The sequence below is a fragment of the Pan paniscus genome, chromosome 22, assembly GCF_029289425.2.
Source record: "Pan paniscus chromosome 22, NHGRI_mPanPan1-v2.0_pri, whole genome shotgun sequence".
Lineage (NCBI taxonomy): Eukaryota > Metazoa > Chordata > Mammalia > Primates > Hominidae > Pan > Pan paniscus.
The window spans coordinates 29405096-29427954 of record NC_073271.2 but is presented as its reverse complement, the minus strand read 5'-3'; the positions used below and the strand labels follow the sequence as shown (position 1 = coordinate 29427954).

The window sequence follows — 22859 nt, the reverse complement described above, 5'->3', positions numbered from 1 at the left end:
TGTTGTTGTTGTTGATGTTTTTATTGGGGGATGGTATTTAGAAACCAATATATGGGCACTAAAACTTTTTGTTTTAATTAAGGAAGTAAATTACTGTTGAGTATATATTTTATCTTTCCCTTTTTGGCTAACAAAGAAAAAGTCGTTCCTTGGGTATTTCACTTTTTGGAAAAAGACATGTTAGAAACATCTGTGCTTTAGAGCATGTTTCCATATGATTACGTGGCAGATTTCCCACACTGTGAAATTGAACTCTTGTTTCTTCGCATTGTCAGCCGTATTTGCTATACATAGTCCAACACTATTGCTGACTGAGGAATGTATTTTAGTTTGTCATATTGTAGAAAGAAGAACAAGGGGCATGTGGCTTTTTGTCTTTTGCTATTAAGAACCCCCAAAGCAGTTTCTAAACACTGTCACCAATTACGAAATTTTGTAAAGAACCAAAACGAATGAGTATCATATGACTTTAAACACTCTTGGAAAGAAATTGTGGGGGTTTGCTTTTCTGGAAAATGTCTTCCTAATGTGATGGCTTCATACTGTGATTAGCTAATATGTCAAGGCTGCTGTTATCTTATTCACTTGTGTATTAATAGTACTATCTTTAATTTCCAATTTATTTGCAAGAATCTTGTCACATCCATTTTGTGAGCATTAATTTAGTTAAAACTAGCTAACGACCTATAAACACACATCAAGCCAAGTAAATGGCTAGACATAATCGCAAACTCCAAAAGTGTACAAACAGAAGCATCGCTGCGCATTTCCACCTTGTGAGTTTCTCACTCTGTTCTCAAGTGTGTCACACATCACTGAATGTGACAATGTGATGCTCTGGCATTTGGACCAAGTGAAGGTGCTTGTGCTAGGTTATATATCAAATATCAAAAGCTTAATTTATTTCTTATTAAAGAATGTAAATAGAATTTCACTGCACTTCAGTGGACCCTGTAATCCAACGCAAACCCCTAGGGTGGGTGCACCCTGGATTAGAAATCACTGCTTTAGAACCTTCCAGAAGAATAAATTCACTTCTTTCTGGGAGGAGAGGTTGGTAGATGAAAGGAGAAGAGTCCTAGCTGAGTAGCAGCCCAGTGGCACAGACTTTGAGGGTGTACAAACACTAGCTCCAGGATGTTCAGGAAGGAATCTGAGCCGTTCTACTCTGGAATCTCCAGAATGTCTTTCTCCTTGGTGCTTTATCATCCTATACATTTCCTCATCCCAGTAGGCAGGCAATTCAGTAAAAGATAGTAGTGAAGCTGGCACAGTGGCTCACACCTGTAATCCCAGCATTTTGAGAGGCTGCAGCAAGAGGATCACTTGAGCCCAGGAGTTTGAGACCAGCCTGGACAACAAAGTGAGACCCCCATATCTGCAAAAAATACAATTAGTTGGATGAGGTGGCAGAGGCCTGTGGTCCTAGCTACTCAGGAGGCTGAGCCTGGAGAATCGCTTGAACTCCAGGAAGTCAAGGCTACAATGAGCCGTGATCACACCACTGCACTCCAGCCTGGGTGACAGAGTGAGATGCTATTTCAAAATAGTAATAATGATGATGATGAAGCAAATGGTGGGAACACTAAACTAGTTTAGTGGTGAGGGATACACATTGCAGCAGGTGACCTGCAGTAAGAGATGTTTAAGGGGAGGCAGAGTATAAGTAGGAGATAGGAAAAGAAGAGGGAAACAGCATTCTAAATAAAGGGAACAGCGTATTTGAAGGTCTAGTCTGTGTTCACATGGCTTGAGGAAAGATTGAGTGTGGCTGCATGCTCACTGCATACTGAGAAAGATGTCTGTTTTTAAGCAGTAACATGGAAGACAGCCATACGCCTTTTCAAGTGGTAACTAAGTATCTCTTAAACAGAGACTGGCCTACTGGTTAAGAGTCTGAGTTCTGAAGTTGACTTAGGTTGCTATCCCACCTCCATCACTCTGGGATCTTGGGCAAGTTACTTAATCTTTTTTCCTGCTTCCTCATGGGGACTATAACAATATCTATATCATAGTGGTGTGATGAATTTTTAATCAGTTAATGCACACCAAGAGCTTAGTTTAGTGTCTGGCACAGTGTGCTCAGTAATTTTGGCTATTTTTTTCTGACCATCGTGGTTACTGTTTTTCCTACGTCAGGAGGGCTCAGAGGGAAGATCTAGTTTTTCTGGAGAAAACCTGAAGGATCAAATAGCCCCAATGATCAAAACTTCATAGTCTGCAACCTCAATTGAGCTGAAATTAAAAACCTACACTTACTTCACATCTCCACCCTACAGCTTTTCTTCTCATTTTCAACAGATGTTCCTCCACCCAGCTCCTAGTTTCTTGGAAAATACAGTCAACAGATCAGGTTTCAGCTCTCCATCACCAAAACTTCAAACTCACCTGCACCTGCTTCCATTCTGTCTTTCCCTGTCGTTGGGAAGACATCCTTCTTTCAGTCAAATGAAAATCTCTCTGTCTGGTTCCGTGAGCCACCCCTTCATAGGGATGGCTATCTGTTGATTATTTTTACATTTTTTCATGACTTTATCTCCTCTCTTTAGTTTCTTCTCATTAACAGTTACACATTCTCAAGTCTCTCCCAATTTAAAAAGGCGTATATGCTGCATTCACTCCAGAAGCCGTCCTTCCTGTTATTATTCGTAGCCAAATCTGTCTACATTTGTCCACAACTATCTCTGTTTTCTCACTTATGTATTCCTCAGCCCACTGAGCTTATCTTTCTGTCCCGTTTTGCTTATTCTCTTCTCACCCAGATCATCAGCTAATTTCTAGTATTCAGATCTATTAGACATTTTATAGCCTTGATTTTACTTGACTTCTCCATAGCATTTGGTATCTATCATTCCCCACGCTCTTTTTCTCATGATTCCATACTCGTTTGCTGCTACGTCTGTCTTTCTGGCCATTCTTCTCAATCTCCAGGACAACCCACTCCACTGCTTGTGACTTAAATATTAGTGTCCCTCACTGCTTTGTCCTGGCTCATCTTCTTTTCTCATCTCCTATAGTGGTCTCTTCCTCTTCTGTGAGTTCACTGACTGTCATTTATGCTCATGGCTCCCAAATTGGTCTTCAGCCTAGATTTCTTTCCTGATATCCAGATTTTATATCTATCAGCGTATTGGAAAGAGGAGGATGAGCCTTTATTCCCCTAATGATTCTGCTCCTCATTTGAGGAGTCTGGCTCCGTCCCAAAATCTTGTGCGTGATCTTTCAATCCTGACCACAGAAATTACAAAGCTTTGTCTGCCAGGCCTCATGGGGAGAAACTGTCCTCCCCATACCAGACTTGCATGTGCACTACAGTGCACTGCATTTTTCTAGAGGGATTTGTGGTTAAGGACTCAGCTTTCCCACCTCCCACACCACCTCTGGCCAGCCCTGCTCATAAGCGTATCTGCATTCCTGGCCATTCTGTAGGGGAAAAAGGAACACTGGGGTGCTGCTGCCTCTTTTTTGCTTCTTGTTTGCAGTTAATAAAGGCTTGATTGTTATTTTCAGTTCAGCTCATTGTCCTAAATACTACCTGGACACCTGATTGCTTGACACTATTCAGTGGACCCTTTCTATTTGAGGACTTGTGTCTGTCTAGCTGAAGAAAATTTTCATGTATTATTTTTGTGGCTGGGGTTTGGTGAGCTTCTTGGATCGATGGGTTTATAGTTTTCGTCAAGCTTGGAAAACTATTGGCCATTCTTTCAATTTTTTTCTTATCCTCGCTTTACTCTCCTTCAAAATGCACATATATTAGACTCCTTAAAGTTGTGTTCGATGCTATTCTTTCATTTTTTCTTGTCCTTTCCCCTGTGTCTTTCATTTTGAATAGTTTCTATCACTATGTCTTCAATATCACTGCTCTTTTCTTCTACAGTGTCTAATCAGCTATTAATCTGAATTCAGTATATTTTTCATCTCAGACATTGTACTCTTCATCTCTAGAAGTTGGATTTAGTCTTTTAAAAATATATTTCATGTCTTTCCTTAATATACTAATGCTTTCTTTCATCTTCTTGAACATATAAAATATGGTTTCAATAACCGTTTTAATGTCCCAATCTACTAAATCTATCTACTATTTCTATTGATTTACTTTTCTTCTTGTTAAATTAAATTTAGCCTAAAGCTACCTCCTTACATATTTTAAGTTTGGCCTAAAGGCTTCTTTGTACATCATGAACTGTAGCCTACCTAGATGTGTAAACAGACTGTAATTTGCTCTTGTAACAAGTAGCGGAGTCTCAGCCAATCACAGCAGCTGAGTTTTGGCCATTCACAGGTGGCCAGCTGTTTAAGCCAGCTTCAATAAGGCAACAAAACAGCTGTGATCAATCCAGCTATTTCTGTATCTCACTTCTGTTTTCTGTACATCCCTTTCCTTTTTCTGTTTAAAAATGTTATTGACCATGTGGCAGCCCTGAAGTTGCTCTGAACCTATTCTGGGGGCTGCCCAATTTATGAATTGTTCTTTACTAAATTAAACTCTATTGAATTTAATTAGTTTAATTTTTTTTTTAAAAAACACTCTCATTCATTATGGGTTGTATTTTCCTACCTTTTTTCATGGCTAGTAATTTTTTACTGGGTGCCAGACATTATAAATTTTACATTGTTGGGTGCTGGATATTTCTTTATTCCTATAAATATTGCTTGAGTTTTATTCTGGGATCCAGCTAAGCTACTTGGAAATGGTTTGGTACTTTTGAGGCTTGCTTTTGTCAGAGAGGATCAGGCAAGTGTTTGGTGTAAGAGCACATTTGCCCCACTATTGAAGTAATAGCCCCCTGAGTATGCTACCTGATGCTTCATGAATTATGAGATTTTCCACACTGGTTGGAAACTATTTTCAGCCCAGCATGAACCCTGGGGATTTATCCCTTTGCTTTTTTAGCGTGGTTCTTTCTCTGACCTCAAGTTTCCTTACTACACATAGTCTGATCAGTAATTAGCCTAATACTCTTTGCAGCTCTCTGGAGCTTTTTCTCTGTGTGCAGCTCTGTCTTATCTGGTTCTCTACTCCATGAAATCTAGCTGCCCTGGCCTCCTTGGACTCCTAGCTGCGTTTCCTCGACCCACAGGGATATGGAGTCCTTCTCTCTATGCTGAGGCCTAGAAATTCTCTCCAGTAAGTCAGCTTGGGCAATTGTAGAGATCATCTCAATTGTTTCTCTCCTCTTAGGGATCACTGTCCTGAGTTTTTCATTGTCTAATATCTAAAAATATGTATTTTAAATCTTTTGTGCTATTTTGGTTGTTTATTTATAGTTTAAGGCGAAAGAGTAAATCTGCTCCATGTTACTCCATCATGGCCAGAAGCAGAAGTCTCAAACTTGCACCGTGTTTTAAACACTTCCTCCCTTCCATTTTCTTTCTTCTTTCTTCAACTCCTATTAGTAGAAAATTGTACTTCCTGGATTGACCCTTGAGGTCTCCTAATATGTTCTCTCTAGTTTTTAACTCTTTATATTTTTGTCCTTGGTTCTGGAAGATTTACTTGATTTCTAATGAAATATTTATTTCTGTAATTATATGTTTAATTTTTAAAAGCACTTCTTTATTCTGATTTTTTAATATATAGCATCATGTTCTCATTTTATGGATGCACGAATGTGGGATCTTTTAGAATTTGGGTTTCTGTGACATTCTCTTCTGTTCCAATATTCGATTTCTTTAAGAGTCAATTTGTTCTGTTTGTCTTTTTCTTTTATTTTTCTCATTGTCTGGCAATCTTTGAGTATTTTTAAAATATATTTTAAAGGAGACAGCAGGTTGATTTTTTTTAGGTAGCTAGTATTAACAGAGTCTTTCTCAAGAAAATGAAGACATGTGTTTTTGAGGCAGAACTTATCTCTGGAAGCATCCCTGTAGGATAAGTAGGGAAGTAGGGTGTGAGACATTGCAAGATTGTGGACACCAACTGCCAGAATGGTGAACTCTTTCCTTTGGCCTACTGAAGAGTGCAGTAATATTGCCAGGGTGGTTAATTCAATTATTAAGAAGAACAGATCTATAATTTTTTGCCTAAGGGTGACTTAGACAAATGCCTGACTGCCTCAGGAAGGGGAGAGGCAGGCAGCAGAGGAGTGTGGGAAGCTTTTTACCACTGCTATTCTGTTGACTGACTTTTAATTAACCCATTAGTGTTTGGACCTCCTCGTTTTGTTTCCACCTTTCTGTCATACCTGAGTCAAGAACAGCAGCCTTTAGATATTTTTTATTACATAATTCCAGTAGGAAAACAACAACGTTGATCATGCATTCCCAGTAGGTGTATTGTTATTTATCTATAAGCTAAATATGCATATTACTGCACATATTTTTATGCACATCGTAAATCACATACAAAATAAACATTTGAAAAGGATGCCTTTTACAGACATTTAAAAAGGGATTTTAAAGGCTTTTTATGAGATGGGGTCTTGCTCTGTTGCCCAGGCTGGAGTGCAGTGGTGTGATCCTAGCAGTGGTGCAGCCTTAAACTCCTGGGCTCAAGGAATCCTCTCACTCTGTGAGAGGGAGTCTCACTCTGTCACCCAAGCTGGAGTGCAGTGGCACAATCTTGGCTCACTGCAACCTTTGTGTCCCGGGTTCAAGTGATTCTCGTGCCTCAGCCTCCTGAGTGGCTGGGATTACAGGTGCACACCACCATGTTCAGCTACTTTTTGTATTTTTAGTAGGGACAGGATTTCCCCATGTTGGCCAGGCTAGTCACAAACACCTGACCTCAAGTGATTCACCTGTCTCAGCCTCCCAAAGTGCTGGGATTACAGGCATGAACCACTGTGCCTGGCTTAAATCCTTTAAAAAAATATTTGAAAAAGAAAAATAAAAGACTTAATATTTGTTCCCACACCATGTATACTGGTCTTGAGCCCCCAAGACATCTGGTCTGTTCACATCTCTGCCTTCCTGATCACCTCTCTGCTCTCATGAAACCTACCTACTCAGAGTGCTATAACTTGTTGCTTTCTCCCTTTTTTGTTTACCATGTTCATGGAAAGCCCTTATGTGGAAATTAACGGAAAACTGTCTCTGTACCACAGAGAAGATAAAGGGAGATATCCCATTGCAAACTCTGGAAGAATTTTAAGCTTAAATCTGTCCATGAGTGGATGACATGGCTTTTTTGCAGGATTACTGTGGGTCACACAAGTCCTGTAGAGCACCTCTTGTAATGCCAATGACAATGTCAGTTTTTTCTAAGTAAAATTTCTTCACAGAGTTCATGAAAGAGAGAAAAAATCCTGGAAATGTAACACGATGCAGCAGTTATTTAAGCCCAAGTTCAATGCCTTCTAACTAGGATGCATCTTACTAAACATATATTTGATAAACTATAACACAGAAGATAGGATAATGAACAAGATAGACATGGTATCTGTATTAGTCTGCTCAGGCCGCCATAACAAAATACCACAAACTATGTGGCTTAAACAACAGAAATTTATTTTCTCACAGTTCTGCAGGGTGAGAAGTCCAAGATTAAGGTTCTGGCTCATTTGGATCCTGGTGAGGCCTCCCTTCCTGCTCACAGATGGCTACATTCTCACTGTGTCCTCATATGGTGGAGAGAACAAGGTCTCTGCTGTTTCTTCTTATAAGGACACTAATCTCATCGATTCAGGGCCCCACCCTTATGACCTCATTTAACCTTAATTACCTGCTGTAGGCCCTACTTCAAATACAGTCACATTGGGGATTAGGGTTTCAACATGTGAATTTTGGGGGTACACAATTCAGTTGGTAACATTACCTGTCCTCATGAAGTCCACTACAAAACACAGACATTAATAAGCAATGAAACATGTAATGAGAATGAAACATGTAGTAGAGGTAGTAACTCATCTGGAGGACTTAAACTGTTATTCTCTACATACTTTTTGGGACGCAGAAAGCATGCATAAGCAATACACGAAAGCAATGTTTAGGAAAGAGTAAAGCTGCAGAGGTAAACCTGTGGCTTTTGACTTGAAGATAAACCATTTACATTATATGCAGGTCACAATTTTTTTGTTTGTTTTTAGTTCAAAAGGCACTTAAAATCTTGAGCATCATAACTGATATCTTGTTTAGTAGTATAAATTGTTTCTCAGTGAAAGGTAATAAAAGATTATGAACCCACAATAGCAGGTTCTTCTGACTTCTTAATGCAACTGCTAAGACCATAGAATTGTGAGTGTTGGTCATAAGGAGGCAGTGAAGAGCAACTGAAACAAATGTAAACACTTTCTTATCTCCTTGTGATTATTTGGTAAGCTTCTCTGCTGTTTCAGAAAAAAGTCAAAATAAAACACCAACCCAAGTAGGGACTGAGTCCTCATTTGTCAATCCTAGGACCTGGATCACACACTCTCCTCTGGTCTTGCATATGCTGGTGTTATTGGTGATCCATCCATGACGCTTTGAATCTTTCTTACATGTCTATGTACATCAGCCAACATCTCCTAATGATGAACAGCTGCACTTTTGTTGGATGCAAGCCAGAAGTGGCAGATTTGTCTCTGGGACTGCTAAACCACAAACGTGCAAGGGCAACTGGAGTGCAGGTTCCAGCTGTCATAAAGAACCTTTTCAGCTGCTGTTGGGGTTTCAGATCCACTTATCTCTACTGCAATGGGGTACTTTTCTACTCCTGCAAAAATAGAAAGTCACAACAACACAGAAAACTGCAAATTTTGTACTAAATTAACATCTTATGCACCCTTAAAGGCAATGGTTTGCCAACTTTAGTGTTTACTGGAGTCACCCAAGGACCTGTTATAACATAGATGAAAATACAGACCTCTCCCTCACAGTTGCTGAGCCAGTAGGTCTGAGGCGGGGCTGGAGAGTTTGCATTCCTAAGCTTTCATGTGGCGCTGATGCTGCTGGTCTAGGAAACACACTTTGAGAGCCATTGCTTTAAAGAATCTTGATGTTCTTCTTACCCGTAGCTTAGATGATTATATTTCCTACAGTCCCTATTCTTTTTGTGGGATCTTCACATACAATATACTGTATACAGTTTTCCATGTGATTATATTGTATCTACGGGACTGTCAAAAGTTTCTTATTGGTGATGGTAGGACATTTAGAATTTTCTACTTCTATAGATGTCCTCATCAGCAGTTCTTATACCTAGCAATAAAATATTAACTTACTTCATTTAATTTTATAAAATAGCAATCTCATGCTTTTCAGATATAACAATTAATATATGCAAATATGTTACAAATATAGTACAGTTACTATCAAAAGTTGTGAAGTTTAGAATCTTTCAGGACACTTTAACATCCATGAAGTGATTCACTTTGAAGCAAAAGCTCCTATCTGTCTTTTATTCTGATATGTTGGCATCGTGTTTTCCAGAATGAAGAACAAGGTTCCTTTGGGAATTTGTGGGCCAAAGTGTTTCTGAGAAGTGGAAAAATTGATGCCAGAGAGCTGTGAAGAAAGGAAAAGGAAGCCATCAGCTGAGAGGGCACAGTATATATGTATACATAATTTCTGGGAATCTGAAAGGTAGGAAATCCTGGAATGCAATGCAGCTATCAATGAAAGGAACATAGAAGACCTGAACTCTGGGCATGAGTCAGCCATGGATTTACTGAAAGATCCCGGGCATTCATTCACTCATACATCCATGCATTCAACAAATAGATCTTGAGCCATCTATTAAGCACCAAGCACTGTTCTAAGGGCTGGGGATCCAGGAGTGAATGAAATACACAATGTCTGTGCTCTCCTGGAGCCTACAATCTAGTGTGGACAAGGACAAATGTGCGAACAAAAAATATTTGTTGAATTGAATCGAAATATTATGATGTCAAGTAATGCTACATACTATGAAGAAAAAGAAAGAGGGACAAGAGACAGCAAGGGAGAGGGCCTCTCTAAGAAAGAGACACTGGACAAAATGACACAAGGAGAGGGCTGTGTAAATAGAAAGTGTTCCATGCTTAGGGAAGAGCATATGCACAGGCTCTGAGACAGATGTGTCTCTGGCACATCCCAGGCTGTTCCGTGAAAGGGCCCTATATGCAAAAAGGCCCCCAAATGCCAAAGGAGCTGAGAAACCGAAGAACAAGGAAGACAAATTCAGTTTGTCGGTAAAGGGTGGTTTATTGGGGAACTCACAGACAGAAGCAGGGTCTTGGGCAGCTGCAAGACAGAAGGATTTCTCATGGTTACCCTCAGACCCAGAGATTATATACTAGAGGGAAAGAGGGTACATACTCCAAAGAGTCAATGAAAGACCACTGTCCAGAACAGGCAAGACTGCTATGTGCATCATAGCCTGTACTTGGTGTGATAGTATTATGGTTGCTTCGATGTCAAGGCAGGATTTGTAGCGAGTACATGTTCTTACACTAAGGACAGTAAATAAAGTAGGAATCAGGAGGACTTCAGGGACTGGGGTGAATCAGAAGTCAACATGGTGGATTAGCATCCAAGATGCAGTCACGTTTGTCTCCACACAAGCACAGCAAGGAGGCTGAGCCCCTGCAGAATGAGGAGAGAAGGGGTACAGAGGAATGGAGGCCAGGGGAGTAGTCGGTGGGGCCTGCAGCCTCTGGCAAGGATTTGGGCTTTATTCTGGGCCGGATAGGAAGCCATGATGGAGATTTTAGCAGAGGAATGACATGATCTAAATTAGGGAAAGAAGAAGTGGAAGGTTACCAGGCGCTTAGCTCCCTCCTGGCTCCCACAGATGCTAAACTTACCCGATTTTAATAATTTTTACACACTGAAGGGAACCCACACTAAATCGTTGTTTTTAAACAGCTAACAATGTTGTCGGGCTGGGTGTGGTGACTCCCAGCATTTTGGAAAGTCAAGGCAGGAGGATTGCTTGAGCCCAGGAGTTCAAGACCAGCCTGGGCAACAAAGTGAGACCCCATTTCTACAAAGCAAGTAAAAAAAATTATCTGGGCAAGGTGGCATGAACCTGTAGTCCCAGCTACTTGGAAGGCTGAGGCAGGAGGACCGCTGGGTCCCAGTGGGGTCCAGGCTGCAGTGAGCCATGATCGCACCACTGCACTCCAAACAACCCCACCCCCCAAAAACCCAATGATGTAAATTCACATTCTGCTCAGATAACTATTATATCAAAAACTAGAATTTTACAAACTAGGGTTCCTCGAGTATTTAAACAATGATTAAAAATTTAATCAATTAAACTCTTTCAAACTAAAAATGTAATGAAAATTATAAGCCAAACGGATATTTTAAAATGGTTTGAACACCTTACAAATCTGATACACATGAATATAATTGTTACAAAACTTTTCAGTATAAACCTCCAAAAACCTTTTTATAAAAATGTCAATGTTGTGGATCTAAATTTGCTTTGTCACAGTCTCTGTTCTTATATTCTTTTCTCATATTGCTTCCCTGGGTGCTGTAGGCCTTCCATCTGCCCCTCCAGATCCATTCTTCTCTGGGCCTGCCCTGTTCCATGCCCTGGGAGACTTCTTGTATAAAATGCATCAAAAATGGGTGTGGTGGCTCATGCTTGTATTCCCAGCACTTTGGGAGGACGAGGTGGGCAGATCACTTGAGGTCAGATGTCCGAGACCAGCCTGGCTAACATGGTAAAACACTCTACTAAAAATACAAAAATTAGCTGGGTGTGGTCTTGGGTGCCTGTAATCCCAGCTACTTGGGAAGCTGAGGCAGGAGAATCAGTTGCACCTGGGAGGTGGAGATTGCAGTGAGCTGAGATTGTGCCACTGCACTCCAGCCTGGGCAACAGAGCAAGACTCCATATCAAAAAAATATTAAAAATTAAAAAAAAATTAATCAGCAGAGTCCTTTACCCTCTGACTTTGGGTGGGTTCCACCAGTGGGAGGCATCAGCCCAAAATCAGAGGGTGGGGGACAATGAGGTGTGCTCTCTTCCTGCAGGGTCTCCATTAGTGGGCTGTGTGGCTGACCCCTGTGCTCTCCAGGGTAATGGCTCCTCCCCTGCCTCCCAACAGGCCTAGAGCTAGTGAGCTTCCCACTATTGCTACTGTATTGTTTTGTGGTTTCCCTTCACCCTGCCTACGCTGCTACAATAAGCATTATGTAAACATTATGCCTTTCTCAGTTACTCTGTTGGAGTGTGTCATGGGTTTCCCGTTAGGACTCTGACCTATTGATAGGTCATGACCTAGGAAGTCAGAGTGACCTTCGCTTACCAGTGTGGGTGATCAATACAGGTTAACGGTTGAAGGGCCGGGCATGGTGGCTCATGCCTGTAATCCCAGCACTTTGAGAGGCCGAGATGGGAGGATCACTTGAGCTCAGGAGTTTGAGACCCACCTGGGCAACATGGCGAAACCCTGTCTCTATAAAAAGAAAAAAAAATTAGCCTGTCGTGGTGGTGCGCATCGGTAGTTCCTGCTACTCCAGAAGCTGAGGTGGGATAATCACCTGAGCCTGGGGAGATGGAAGCTGCAGTGAGCTGAGATCATGCCACTCCAGCCTGGGTAACAGAGGAAGACTCTATCTCAAAACAACAACAACAAAAACAGTCGAAGACTTAGAACCAGGGATAGGAGATGGTACTTCCTCCCACGAGACCTTATCTACATAGAATAGTAGAATAGGCTCTTTATCTTTTTTGGACAGCCTTTGCTCATTATGTAAGGAACTGTGGAGGTTATTGGCTCTAACCAGCCAGTTTTGCTTTTTTTGTGTCCTTAGTCTTATGATCTTTAGGAAAATAATGCTGTTTGAATGTCTTATCTTGATAGTACAGCCTGAGACAAGACAATGACTAATCACATAGTGTTTGTGATGCCCCCAATAAAAGCCATTTTGTAACTGCTTGTTTGAAGAAGGAACTGGCTTGGTTTAACTGATTACAAAAGTGCTGATCAATTCAGTCAACTGAAACATCAATTTCATGTCTTCCTGGCCATTCAGACCTGCAATGATGAGGCGTCTGCTACTGTAGATCTGGCTCTGTGTATACTTGGGAGCTGGGGAACTCACAAAATCCCCAGGAGAGTGCGCATGCTCAAAGGTAGGGGGCCTTTCAGGGCAGCCCATTTGGGATCCTTGCAAGCTTTCAGGAAAACAGTATCAGTGATGCTCTGTTAGCTGGTGGTGAAGAAAGAACCAGAAGAAAAAGAAACTGCGATTGCACCTTGAGGGACGGTGTGTAATCTCTGGATGGATATTGGCTGGATCAGCGGTAATCCAGCCATCCTGCTGATGGCTCAGCAGGCCGTGTCAGCATGGCTTGTACTTTGCCGGCTGACTTGGTGTTTGAATTTCCCTGCCTTCAGGCTTTGGCTGTTCAACTGGGCTTAGTGTCAATCACTTTTTGATGCATCTTCAGGCTGGGTCCTTTTTTCCTCCAGACTGCTGTGGAAACTAGAAACAGAGCAACAATGCCAACATTCCCCCTGGGAGGGCTCTTCTTCAGCCCCCTTCCTGGCCAACAGCGCTGTGCTGTGCTGTCCCCGCCGTGGCAGAAATGCTCATTGTGCTGGGAAGGAGGAGCCAGCCATCTTGCAGACCCTGCTACTGGCTGGTCACCAAGCTGGGCACCTTGCAGCTTTTCTGTCACTGGTTTTCTAGCGGGCTCTGGCACTGCCCCATCAGCCCTCTGCCTTGTCAGGTGGGCTCACTTTCTCATTCCCCTAGGGAGCTGCTCCATCCTACTCATTTCCTCCCAAGCCCCTCTCTTCCCTCCCTTTGTTGATGACCTATACTTTGCCAGGAACATAGAAGACACCAGGCTTCCTTAACCCCTCACCCCCTTAGTGGGATCACCTGCCTGTCCCTGGCCTGTGTTCTCTCCAGTGACAACCTCGGGAGTATCCCTCCTCCTGCCAAAGGCCAGAGCGGGGGCTGTAGGTCTGGTCACTTCTCTTGTGTCCTTTCCAGGGACATCAGGCCTTCTCTCATGGGTGTCAGCAATGCATCTGTCAAGGGCTCAGCTAATCTGGAGAGAGTGGCTAATTGAAGCAATAAGCCAAAAATGAAAGTAACAGAAACACCTGTAATCCCAGCACTTTGGGAGGCCAAGGTGGCCGGATCACTTGAGGTCAGGAGTTCGATACCAGCCTGGCCAACATAGTGAAACCCCGTCTCTACTAAAAATACAAAAGTTAGCTAGGCATGGTGGCACACAACTATAGTCCCAGCTACTTGGGAGGTTGAGGCAGGAGAATCGCTTGAACCCAGGAGGTGGAGGTTGAAGTGAACTTAGATTGTGCCACTGCACTCCAGCCTGGGCAACAGAGCAAGACTCCGTCTCAAAAAAAAAAAAAAAAAAAGAAAGTAACAGTGAAGCCCTCATCACTCACTGCAGGGGCAGAAGCAAGAGGATTCCACCCTCCCCGCAACAGAGCTCCAGTCAAGAGTCAAGTAATCAGTATAGATGTGGGGGTGAAGGTCATCTCTCTGTTGAGGCTTCTGTAGTTTTATGGACCCGGGAACTAGCGGGAGGGAGAGAGGACAGGGCCAGGAGTAGGAAAGAACTGAGTCAGAGAGGATAACAATGTCTTCGTGGCTCCCCCTTCCCTACTCCCTGAGAATAAGGAGGCCTTAGTTGAGGTGCCTGAAGAAGGCCTTGGGCACACGTGCAAGGCTGGGAACACAGGTGCGCGTAAGAGCATGGCCAGCAGGGGCCTGAGACCTTGACCGCAGCTCCCTCCAGGGACTGCAGTGCACTGGCTATGCCAGTTCTGGTCTGGAGAGGGAGCCTCCCTGTGAGGCCTCCTTGGTACAGCCTTAAAGTTGCCCAGGGTCAGTCCTGAAAAACCAGCCCTGGGATTCTAACTAGGAGCCGGACTCCTCATTTCCTGTCTACAGGCCTCAGGCGACAGTATACAATGGTGGTGTAATATCACTCACCTGAAATATCCCCCCCTCGACTTTCTTCTTGCCCCTTCCAGACACTGTCACACTTCTCTGAGCCCAAAAGCTGTCCTTCTCAAAGGAGTTGGCTACACCTGCTGTCCCAGCTTCTCCACACCCTCCCGTTCACTCCTCAATACCCTGAAGTCTAGACTTTATTGTCATCACTCTGCGGCAACAGGTCTTCCCAAGGTCTCTAGATTAGGCTGAGTTCCCTGGAAACACACTCTGGAAGGAAGATTTGCATGTGGGAAATTCATCTGGAAATGCTCTTGGGGACAACACTTGTAAGGAGTGAGGAAAGTAGGATTGGGCAGAGGGAGAAGTTGGAGATGGATGATGATTCAGAGTTGCCTGAAGTTAACGCAAGGGGGCCCAGCCTTGGCACTCCCGCATGGAGCAGTCATCAGGGAACCCCCAGCTTCCATTTCCCTAGAAATGAAAGAAGTCTCCTGCCTGGCAGAAGGGGCGTGACTTATGCCTGATTGGCAGCTCCCTGGATGAGGAGCAGGGAATCGCTGAAAGTCCACATTGAGCTCCAGCCTCTTGTTTTTAGAACAGTGCCTCACCCTGTTGTTGTTGGATTGAGAACCTCGATTCCCTGTTCGTTGTTGGCTGGAGGAGGCATCCTCAGGTCCTAGCCATGTGACTTCTCCAATATGGCAGCTTGCTTCATGCAAGTGTGCTGTCCAAGAAGGCAACAGACAGAGTCTGCTGGCAAGATGAGAATTACAATCCTATGGAATCTAAGACAGCATCCTGTCACCTGTGTCGCTTTCCATGGGTGGAAGCAGGTCATTGGCACTGTCCACACTCAAGAGGAAGGGATTACTCAAGGGTGTGGCTACCAGGAGGTGGGGATCATGGGTGGCTATCTTAGATGATTGAGTCTGGAGCCAGACCACTTGGATTCAAGTCCTGGCTCTGTCACTTCTTGCCTGCGTGATCTTAGGTAAGTGATTGAACCTCTCTGTGTCATAGTTTCTTTATCTGAAAAATGAGGCAGATAATAGTATCTGCTTAACTGGGTTGCTGTGGGAATTAAATGAAAATGTAAAAGTGCTTAGAACAAGACCTGCACATAGGAAGCAGTAAGTAAGGGTTGGCTATCGCTCCCATCCCATCAGCTCCATAGGGCAGGTGTGCAATGCAACCCTCAGGGGCAGCCCAGTAGCAGGCAGGCCCCAGGCAGAGGCCAAGAGGAGGGGAACTGCAGCTGGCTTGTGTTTCCTGTTTTTATTGAATTGTTTAACCCAATTTAAAGTCTGTCCTTGCCGTGACTCCTCCTGCTCAGAGATATTACTCCCACAGCTTTAACCTTCTGGGTATCTTTTTTATCACAATCCAACAGCAATAAATTTGACCTCGTAAAGTGCCAGCCCAATAGTCAGTGGCTGTTTAATTAAGAGTTCTGATGGGCATGGAAACAAAGACATTGTTTGGTGTCTGCTTGATTCAAACAGGAGTGGTGAGGTGGTCAGGAGACAGAACCATGGACCTGACTCAGGGAGAAAAATCATGTTGAGTCTCTGAGTCTCTAGTTCATAAAATAGACTTTGCTTTTTACTTCCCGTTTGTTTTTTAAGGAAGTTGATTTGCAACAGCATTTTCTGAACTAGAGAGTTCAGGAAACGGGACAGTGATGCAGCATGCCCAGTCATTCTCAGCTAAGTCCCTTGCTGAGAAGAGTAAGATACTAAGTTCCCGTAAAATAAATCCGAATGACCCTCTGCCCATCTTCTTCCCCATTTTAGATACTAAGAAGATATTAGAACTGGTCAGGGTAAAACAACAGAGTCTTTCCTTGCTGGATTAAGTTTCCTGTGGCAGAAGTAACAAATGATCACAAGCTGGGTGGTTTAAAACAACAGAAATTGTCCAAGGAATGTAGCCCAGTAGGTTTCAGCCTTACTTTACCCAGCCCTTCTTCAAGATGGAGTCGCTCTGATTCAACCACCTCTGACAACGGCATCAGCAGATTGAGTGTCTGGTGAGGGCCTGTCCTCATAGGTGGCGCCTTCTCTGTGTCCTCACATGGTGGAAGAGATGGGCAGCTCCTCTTTTATGAGGTCATTAATCCCATTCACCACCTCCTAAAGATTTCTACATACGAATTTTGGAGAGGCACAAACATCCAGACTGTAGCATCCGGATATCCTGTACAGAACATAACTGTTTTCTTTTATTTTGCATATTTGTTTTATTTTTGTTTTTCGCTTGTATATGTTTTATGGTGATTTGTTAACTTACAGCTCTCTGTTTAATCTGCATGTATAATTGTCATGTATCCCAAGAAGGCTTTTGTTTACCTTTTTTTTTTTTTTTGAGATGGAGTTTCCCTCTTGTCACCCAGGCTGGAGTGCAGTGGCATGATCTCGGCTCACTGCAACCTCCGCCTCCCGGGTTCAAACAATTCTTCTGCCTCAGCCTCCTGAGTAGCTGGGATTACAGGCACCTGCTACCACGCCTGGCTAATTTTTTGTATTTTTAGTAGAGACGGGGTATCACCATGTTAACCAGGCTGGTCTCAAACTCCTGACCTCAGGTGATCCACCTGCCTCGGCCTCTCAAAGTGCTGGGATTACAGGGGTGAGCCACCGCACCTAGCCATCATTATTTATTATCCATTAATTCAACAAATATTTCTTTGTACCAGCTACTTAGGATTATCTTATTAGGCACAAAGAAAGGGGTAGCAACTTGGAGAATTGCTTCCCAGGTGGTCAGTGGTGAGCAGCCGAGAAGGCTGAAGTGCATGGGAAGGATGCATTCCTGGGGCACGTTTCCCAGAGACACTCACAACCCCTCAGGAAAGAAATCTTCCTGAGGAAGCACAAGGTGATGAGTGGAGTCAGTTAGCTGGGTATTAAAAGAAAGCGACCCCTTTGAAAGCCAGATAACAGAAGGTCACACCGAAGTGCAGGTAAGCACGTCCTTTCAATCTATCATAACTGCTCTGCTACAGCAGCTGTTCTCCACCTTGACTGCACACTGGAATCACCTAGGAGCTTTAAAAAATGCTGATGCAAAAATCCCTCTGCAGAGAGCTGAAATTCATTGGTCATGGTAAGGCCTGGGCATCCACATTTCTAAAGCTCTCCTGGCGGCCACAGCGTGCAGCTACGGCTGAGACCCATGGTTGTGAGAGGAAGGAACAAAGGTGCCCTGGAGGCTAAACCAGTCTGGGGATGGGTGTGGGAGGTATGTTAGGGGAGGGGCAGGAGCCCCAAAAGGAAGTGAGATATTTTCAACAAGGCGAGGCAGCCAGAAAGAGCGAGGAGGAAGGGTGGAAGGGGGTGAGGATGGCTTACACTGTCTTCCCCTCAGGGAATCTTTCAAACCAACTGGACATATGTTTTCCGCTAGAATGTCTGATTGGTGGCCCACAGATGCTCTGCTGAAACCCCTTCTGGTCCCAGAATTCTTGGACATTTTCCCACAGGTGCAGTTCTTCCCTTAGTCACTTCCTGGTGAAGTGGCATCCTTTGTCTGGGGAAATACCCAAGATTCATTGTCTTATGCTAAGGAAATTGAAGTCACAGACACAGGAAATCGAAGACATGGACACACAAAAACTGGGTTTAACAGTGGAAGTTCAATAGTTGAAAGAAAGAAGAGAGAGCTTCCTTGTGCAGAGGGAGGGGGTGCGAGTGGGTCTGAGTGGGTTTCCGGGTTTGGGGCAAGATACGGTTGGTTTTACAGACGAGCTTGAAGAGGCAGTGTTTGATTTATATAGGGCATAGTGGATTGGTTGGGCCAGCTGTGCCATTTACATAGCCCACAAAGAGGCTGGCCATCCCACCCTAATCTTTTATTCTGCAGATGGGGTCTCTACCTGGCCAGCACCATGACACCTGCACACATGACGACAAAGAGAAGGGAGGAGGAACCTCCATATTGGATGTACCTGGCTTCCAGGTATCCCTTTTCTATTGGCACAGCTGCCGCATTCACCTGTGCAAGCTTCCAGCTTGCTTATCTACGCTTGCAGCTTGATTTTTCAGGCTTGTATCCTAACCACTCATATTTTCCATTCTTTTGTTTCTCTGTACTGTGCCCTGGATAATAACTTCTTTTTTCTTTAAAAAAGTGTAAAAAGATCTTAAAATTCAATTTCAAAAATAATTTTTTATTTTATTATTTATTTATTTATTTTGAGATGGAGTCTCGCTCTGTCACCCAGGCTGGAGTGCAGTGGCATGATCTTGGCTCATTGCAGCCTCCACCTCCTGGGTTCAAGTGATTCTCCTGTCTCAGCCTCCCAAATAGCTGGGATTACAGGTGTGCACCACCACGCCTGGCTAATTTTTGTATGTTTAGTAGAGACGGGGTTTCACCATGTTGTCCAGGCTGGTCTCGAACTCCTGACCTCAGGTGATCCACCTGCCTCAGCCTCCGAAAGTGCTGGGATTACAGGTGTGAGCCACCACACCCGGCCAAATTTTATTTCTATATACATGCAGCAAACATTGAAAAAAGTTTCAAAAAAGCAATCACAGATCTACCCTCCCTATGATGGTTAATTTTATGTGTCAACCAGCTAGACTGATTAGGTAAAATGCGAGTCTTGATGTTGGTGTGAAGGTATTTTTAAAGATGAGATTAACATTTAAATCCGTAGATTTTTGAGTAAAGCAGATTACCCTCCATAATGTGGGTGAGTTTCACTTCTATCACTTGAAGGAAGGCCTTAAGAGAAAAGAAGCCTGAGGTCCCTTGAGGAGGAGTTAATTCTGCCTCCAGACTGCTTTTGCTCAAGCTGAAACATCCACTCTTACCTGGGTCTCTAGCCTGTTGGTCTGCCCTGCAGTTTTTGAACTTGCCAGCCTCCAAAGTTCCTTCAAATAAATCTCTATGTTCAGTCTATTGGTTCTGTTTCTCTGGAGAACCCTAATACCCTTCCTTTTCTCTTTCTTTTCTTTTTTTTCTTTCCTTTCTTTCTTTTTTTTGACAGGGTCTCATTCCATCACCCAGGCAGGGCCGGAGGGCAATGGCATGAACATAGCTCACTGCAGTCTTGACCTCCTGGGCTCAAGCTATCCTCCCACCTCAGCCTCCTGAGTAGCTGGGACTACAGACACATGCCACCATGCCTAATTTTAAAACTTTTTGTAGAGAAGGGGTCTCACCATGTTGCCTGGAATTGTCTCAACTCCTGGGCCCAAGTGATCCTCCCACTTCAGCCTCCCAAAGTTCTGGGATTACAGAAGTGAGCCATTGTACCTGGAGACTCCCTTTTTTGCTCAGTTCTGTGTCTAATCTGTTGTTAAGCCTGTCCCCTGGCTTTTTAAACTTCTACAACTATACTTTTTATTTCTAGTTTTTTTTTTTTTTTTTTTTTTTTTTTTTTTAATAACGGATCTGGCCCTTGACTGCAATTCTAGTTTTTGAAGCTTTAGACTGAGAGCTCCCAGATGACTGAAACCTAGTACCTAACACAGTGCCTGGTCAACAGCAGGCAGGGTCTAGGAAGTACTTGTGGAATGAGTGGACATCAAGATGGCAAACTAGAGCCTTTTTCAGTATCTAACAATGACACACAGGTAGTATCATGAACACATATAGTGCAACACAGAGTAAAACTTTAATGGAGCACCAGCAGCATATAAAACATATATAGGTAGAAAAATAAATTCAAAGTACTGCAAAGAATCCAAAAGTCCGTGTTCTGTGTAGCATTGAGCTGACCACCCTTGAGTTGAGGTCGATTTTCAGATCAGTCCATCCATAATCTGGTAGAATGTTACATCTACCAGATGTAACATCTCCATTCTTATTCCTCATTTTAAGTATTTCTGTTTCTCACAATTTTTTTTTTTTTTTTTTTTGAGATGGAGTCTCACTTTGTCACCCAGGCTGGAGTGCAGTGCCGCTATCTTGGCTCACTGCAACCTCCTCCTCCTCCCGGGTTCATGCAATTCTCCTGCCTCGGGCACTCGAGTAGCTGGGATTATAGGCATGCGCCATCATGCCTAGCTAATTTTTGTATTTTTAGTAGAGACTGGGTTTCACCATGTTGGCCAGGCTGGTCTTGAACTCCTGACCTCAGGTGATCCGCCTGCCTCGACCTCCCAAGGTGCTGGTATTACAGGCGTGAGCCACTGTGCTCGGCCCTCTTTCTCACAATTAAAACATGATCCTATTTTAGTGATATAAAAGGCTGAAAATTACACTCTCAGTGGCCAACTTCTGAAAACATCATGAAAGCCTTTATAAGGCAGTGAGTTCCCAAATGGAGTATTTTTGCCAAGACAGCCTTTAAAATGTAGCTCTCTGGTGGCTAAGTCCAGGGTCTGGGAGTTCTAGATGTGGGGCTGGCTCAGATGGTCTTGGCCCTCGTTTGCCGCCCTGATCCCTCACTGAGGCAGATGTGAGATGGAGTACGTCACTGTGCCCAGCTGAGTGTGTTTCCTTCTCAGAGCCTAGCTTTGGGGCCCCTGCCCAGGCGGGGTCCCGAGGCTGCAGCTGTCACCAGGATTCTGCTTGCCGCTCTCAGAGTCTTCTGCAATGACACTTAGCTTGTCGAAAACATCATTCTCATCCGACAATGGAAAGGAGAAAAACAGAAGTGTGTTATGATGAGGATGGCCCAAAAACTGTGGAGGGAAAGAGGACAGTTAATGATCAATTTCCTCCATTTCTTTTTCTGGGTTTACAAAGATTTTTTCACAGAACTCCTGGCTGGAAAATCTATTTTATTTTATTTATTTATTTTTAATGTTTATTTTATTTTTTTTGAGACAGAGTCTTGCTCTGTCACCCAGGCTGGAGTGTGGTGGCACGATCTTGGCTCACTGCAACCTCCGCCTCTCAGGTTCAAGCAATTCTCCTGCCTCAGTCTCCCAAGTAGCTGAGATTACAGGCATGTGCTACCACGCCCAGCTAATTTTTGTATTTTTAGTACAGATGTGATTTCACCATGTTGGCCAGGCTGGTCTTGAACTCCTGACCTCAGGTGATCCACCCGCCTTGGCCTCCCAAAGTGCTGGGATTACAGGCGTGAGCCACGGTCTCTGGCATCTTTTGATTTATTATTTATTTTTATTTTATTTTTTTACAGGTGGGGATACTCACTGCTATACAAACGAAGATTTTTTTTTTTTTTTTGAGACGGAGTCTCACTCTGTTGTCTGGGCTGGAGTGCAGTGGCACAGTTTTGGCTCACTGCAACCTTTGCCTCCCAGGTTCCAGAGATTCTCCTCCCTCAGCCTCCTGAGTAGCTGGGACTACAGGTGCCCGCCACCATGCCTGGCTAATTTTTGTATTTTTAGTAGAGATGGGGTTTCACCACGTTGGCCAGGCTGGTCTTGAACTCCTGATCTCAGGTGATCCACCTGTCTCAGCCTCCCAAAGTGCCAGGATTACAGGTGTGAGCCACCATGCCCGGCCAATCTTTGGACTTTTTTTTTTTTTTCAGACGGAGTCTTGCTCTGTCACCCAGGCTGGAGTACAGTGGTGCGATCTCAGCTCACTGGAACCTCCACCTCCCGGGTTCACGCCACTCCCCTGCCTCAGCCTCCCGAGTAGCTGGGACTATAGGCGCCCACCACCTTGCCCGGCTAATATTTTGTATTTTTAGTAGAGACAGGGTTTCACAGCGTTAGCTAGGATGGTCTCGATCTCCTGACCTCGTGATCTGCCCACCTCGGCCTCCCAAAATGCTGGGATTACAGGCGTGAGCCACCGCACCCGGCCCAATCTTTGGGCTTTTTAAAAATGTGGCTACTAGCAAATCTAAAACACACATGGCTTGCAATATGCTCTATCAGACAGAGCTGCCTTCTCACTTTTAATAGACACCAACTCTTCTCAGTTTGTGTCACCTGTAGCCAGGGCTCCTTAAGGGCAGGGACCACAGTCTGATAATCCTTGTCTCTCCGGTGCTTTGAACGATGAAGATGCCTCTATACGTTTCCTGAAATCTCTGCTGGTTTCCCACTCTCCATTCTTCATCTTCCTAGGTCCACCAGTGCTCTTAATCTTCACAATTAGACGGAGAACCTTCTGTAAAGCTTTGC

General features: G+C 43.8%; 1 protein-coding gene across 4 annotated transcripts in view; it reads right to left on the bottom strand.

Moving 5' to 3' along the window:
- Positions 1-5157: 5157 nt before the first annotated feature.
- Positions 5158-22859, bottom strand: part of IL10RB (interleukin 10 receptor subunit beta) — a 43432-nt gene continuing 25730 nt past the window's right edge. For 3 of the 4 annotated variants that reach the window (XM_008977705.5, XM_003823989.6, XM_008977704.5), the window contains one exon: positions 20404-21437. In XM_008977705.5, coding sequence (XP_008975953.4) covers positions 21264-21437 — 174 coding nt within the window. In that variant the 3' untranslated portion in view covers positions 20404-21263. Of the gene's footprint in view, positions 9430-20403; positions 21438-22859 lie in introns of those variants that run through there. The other variant, XM_034948197.3, reaches the window with a different exon arrangement.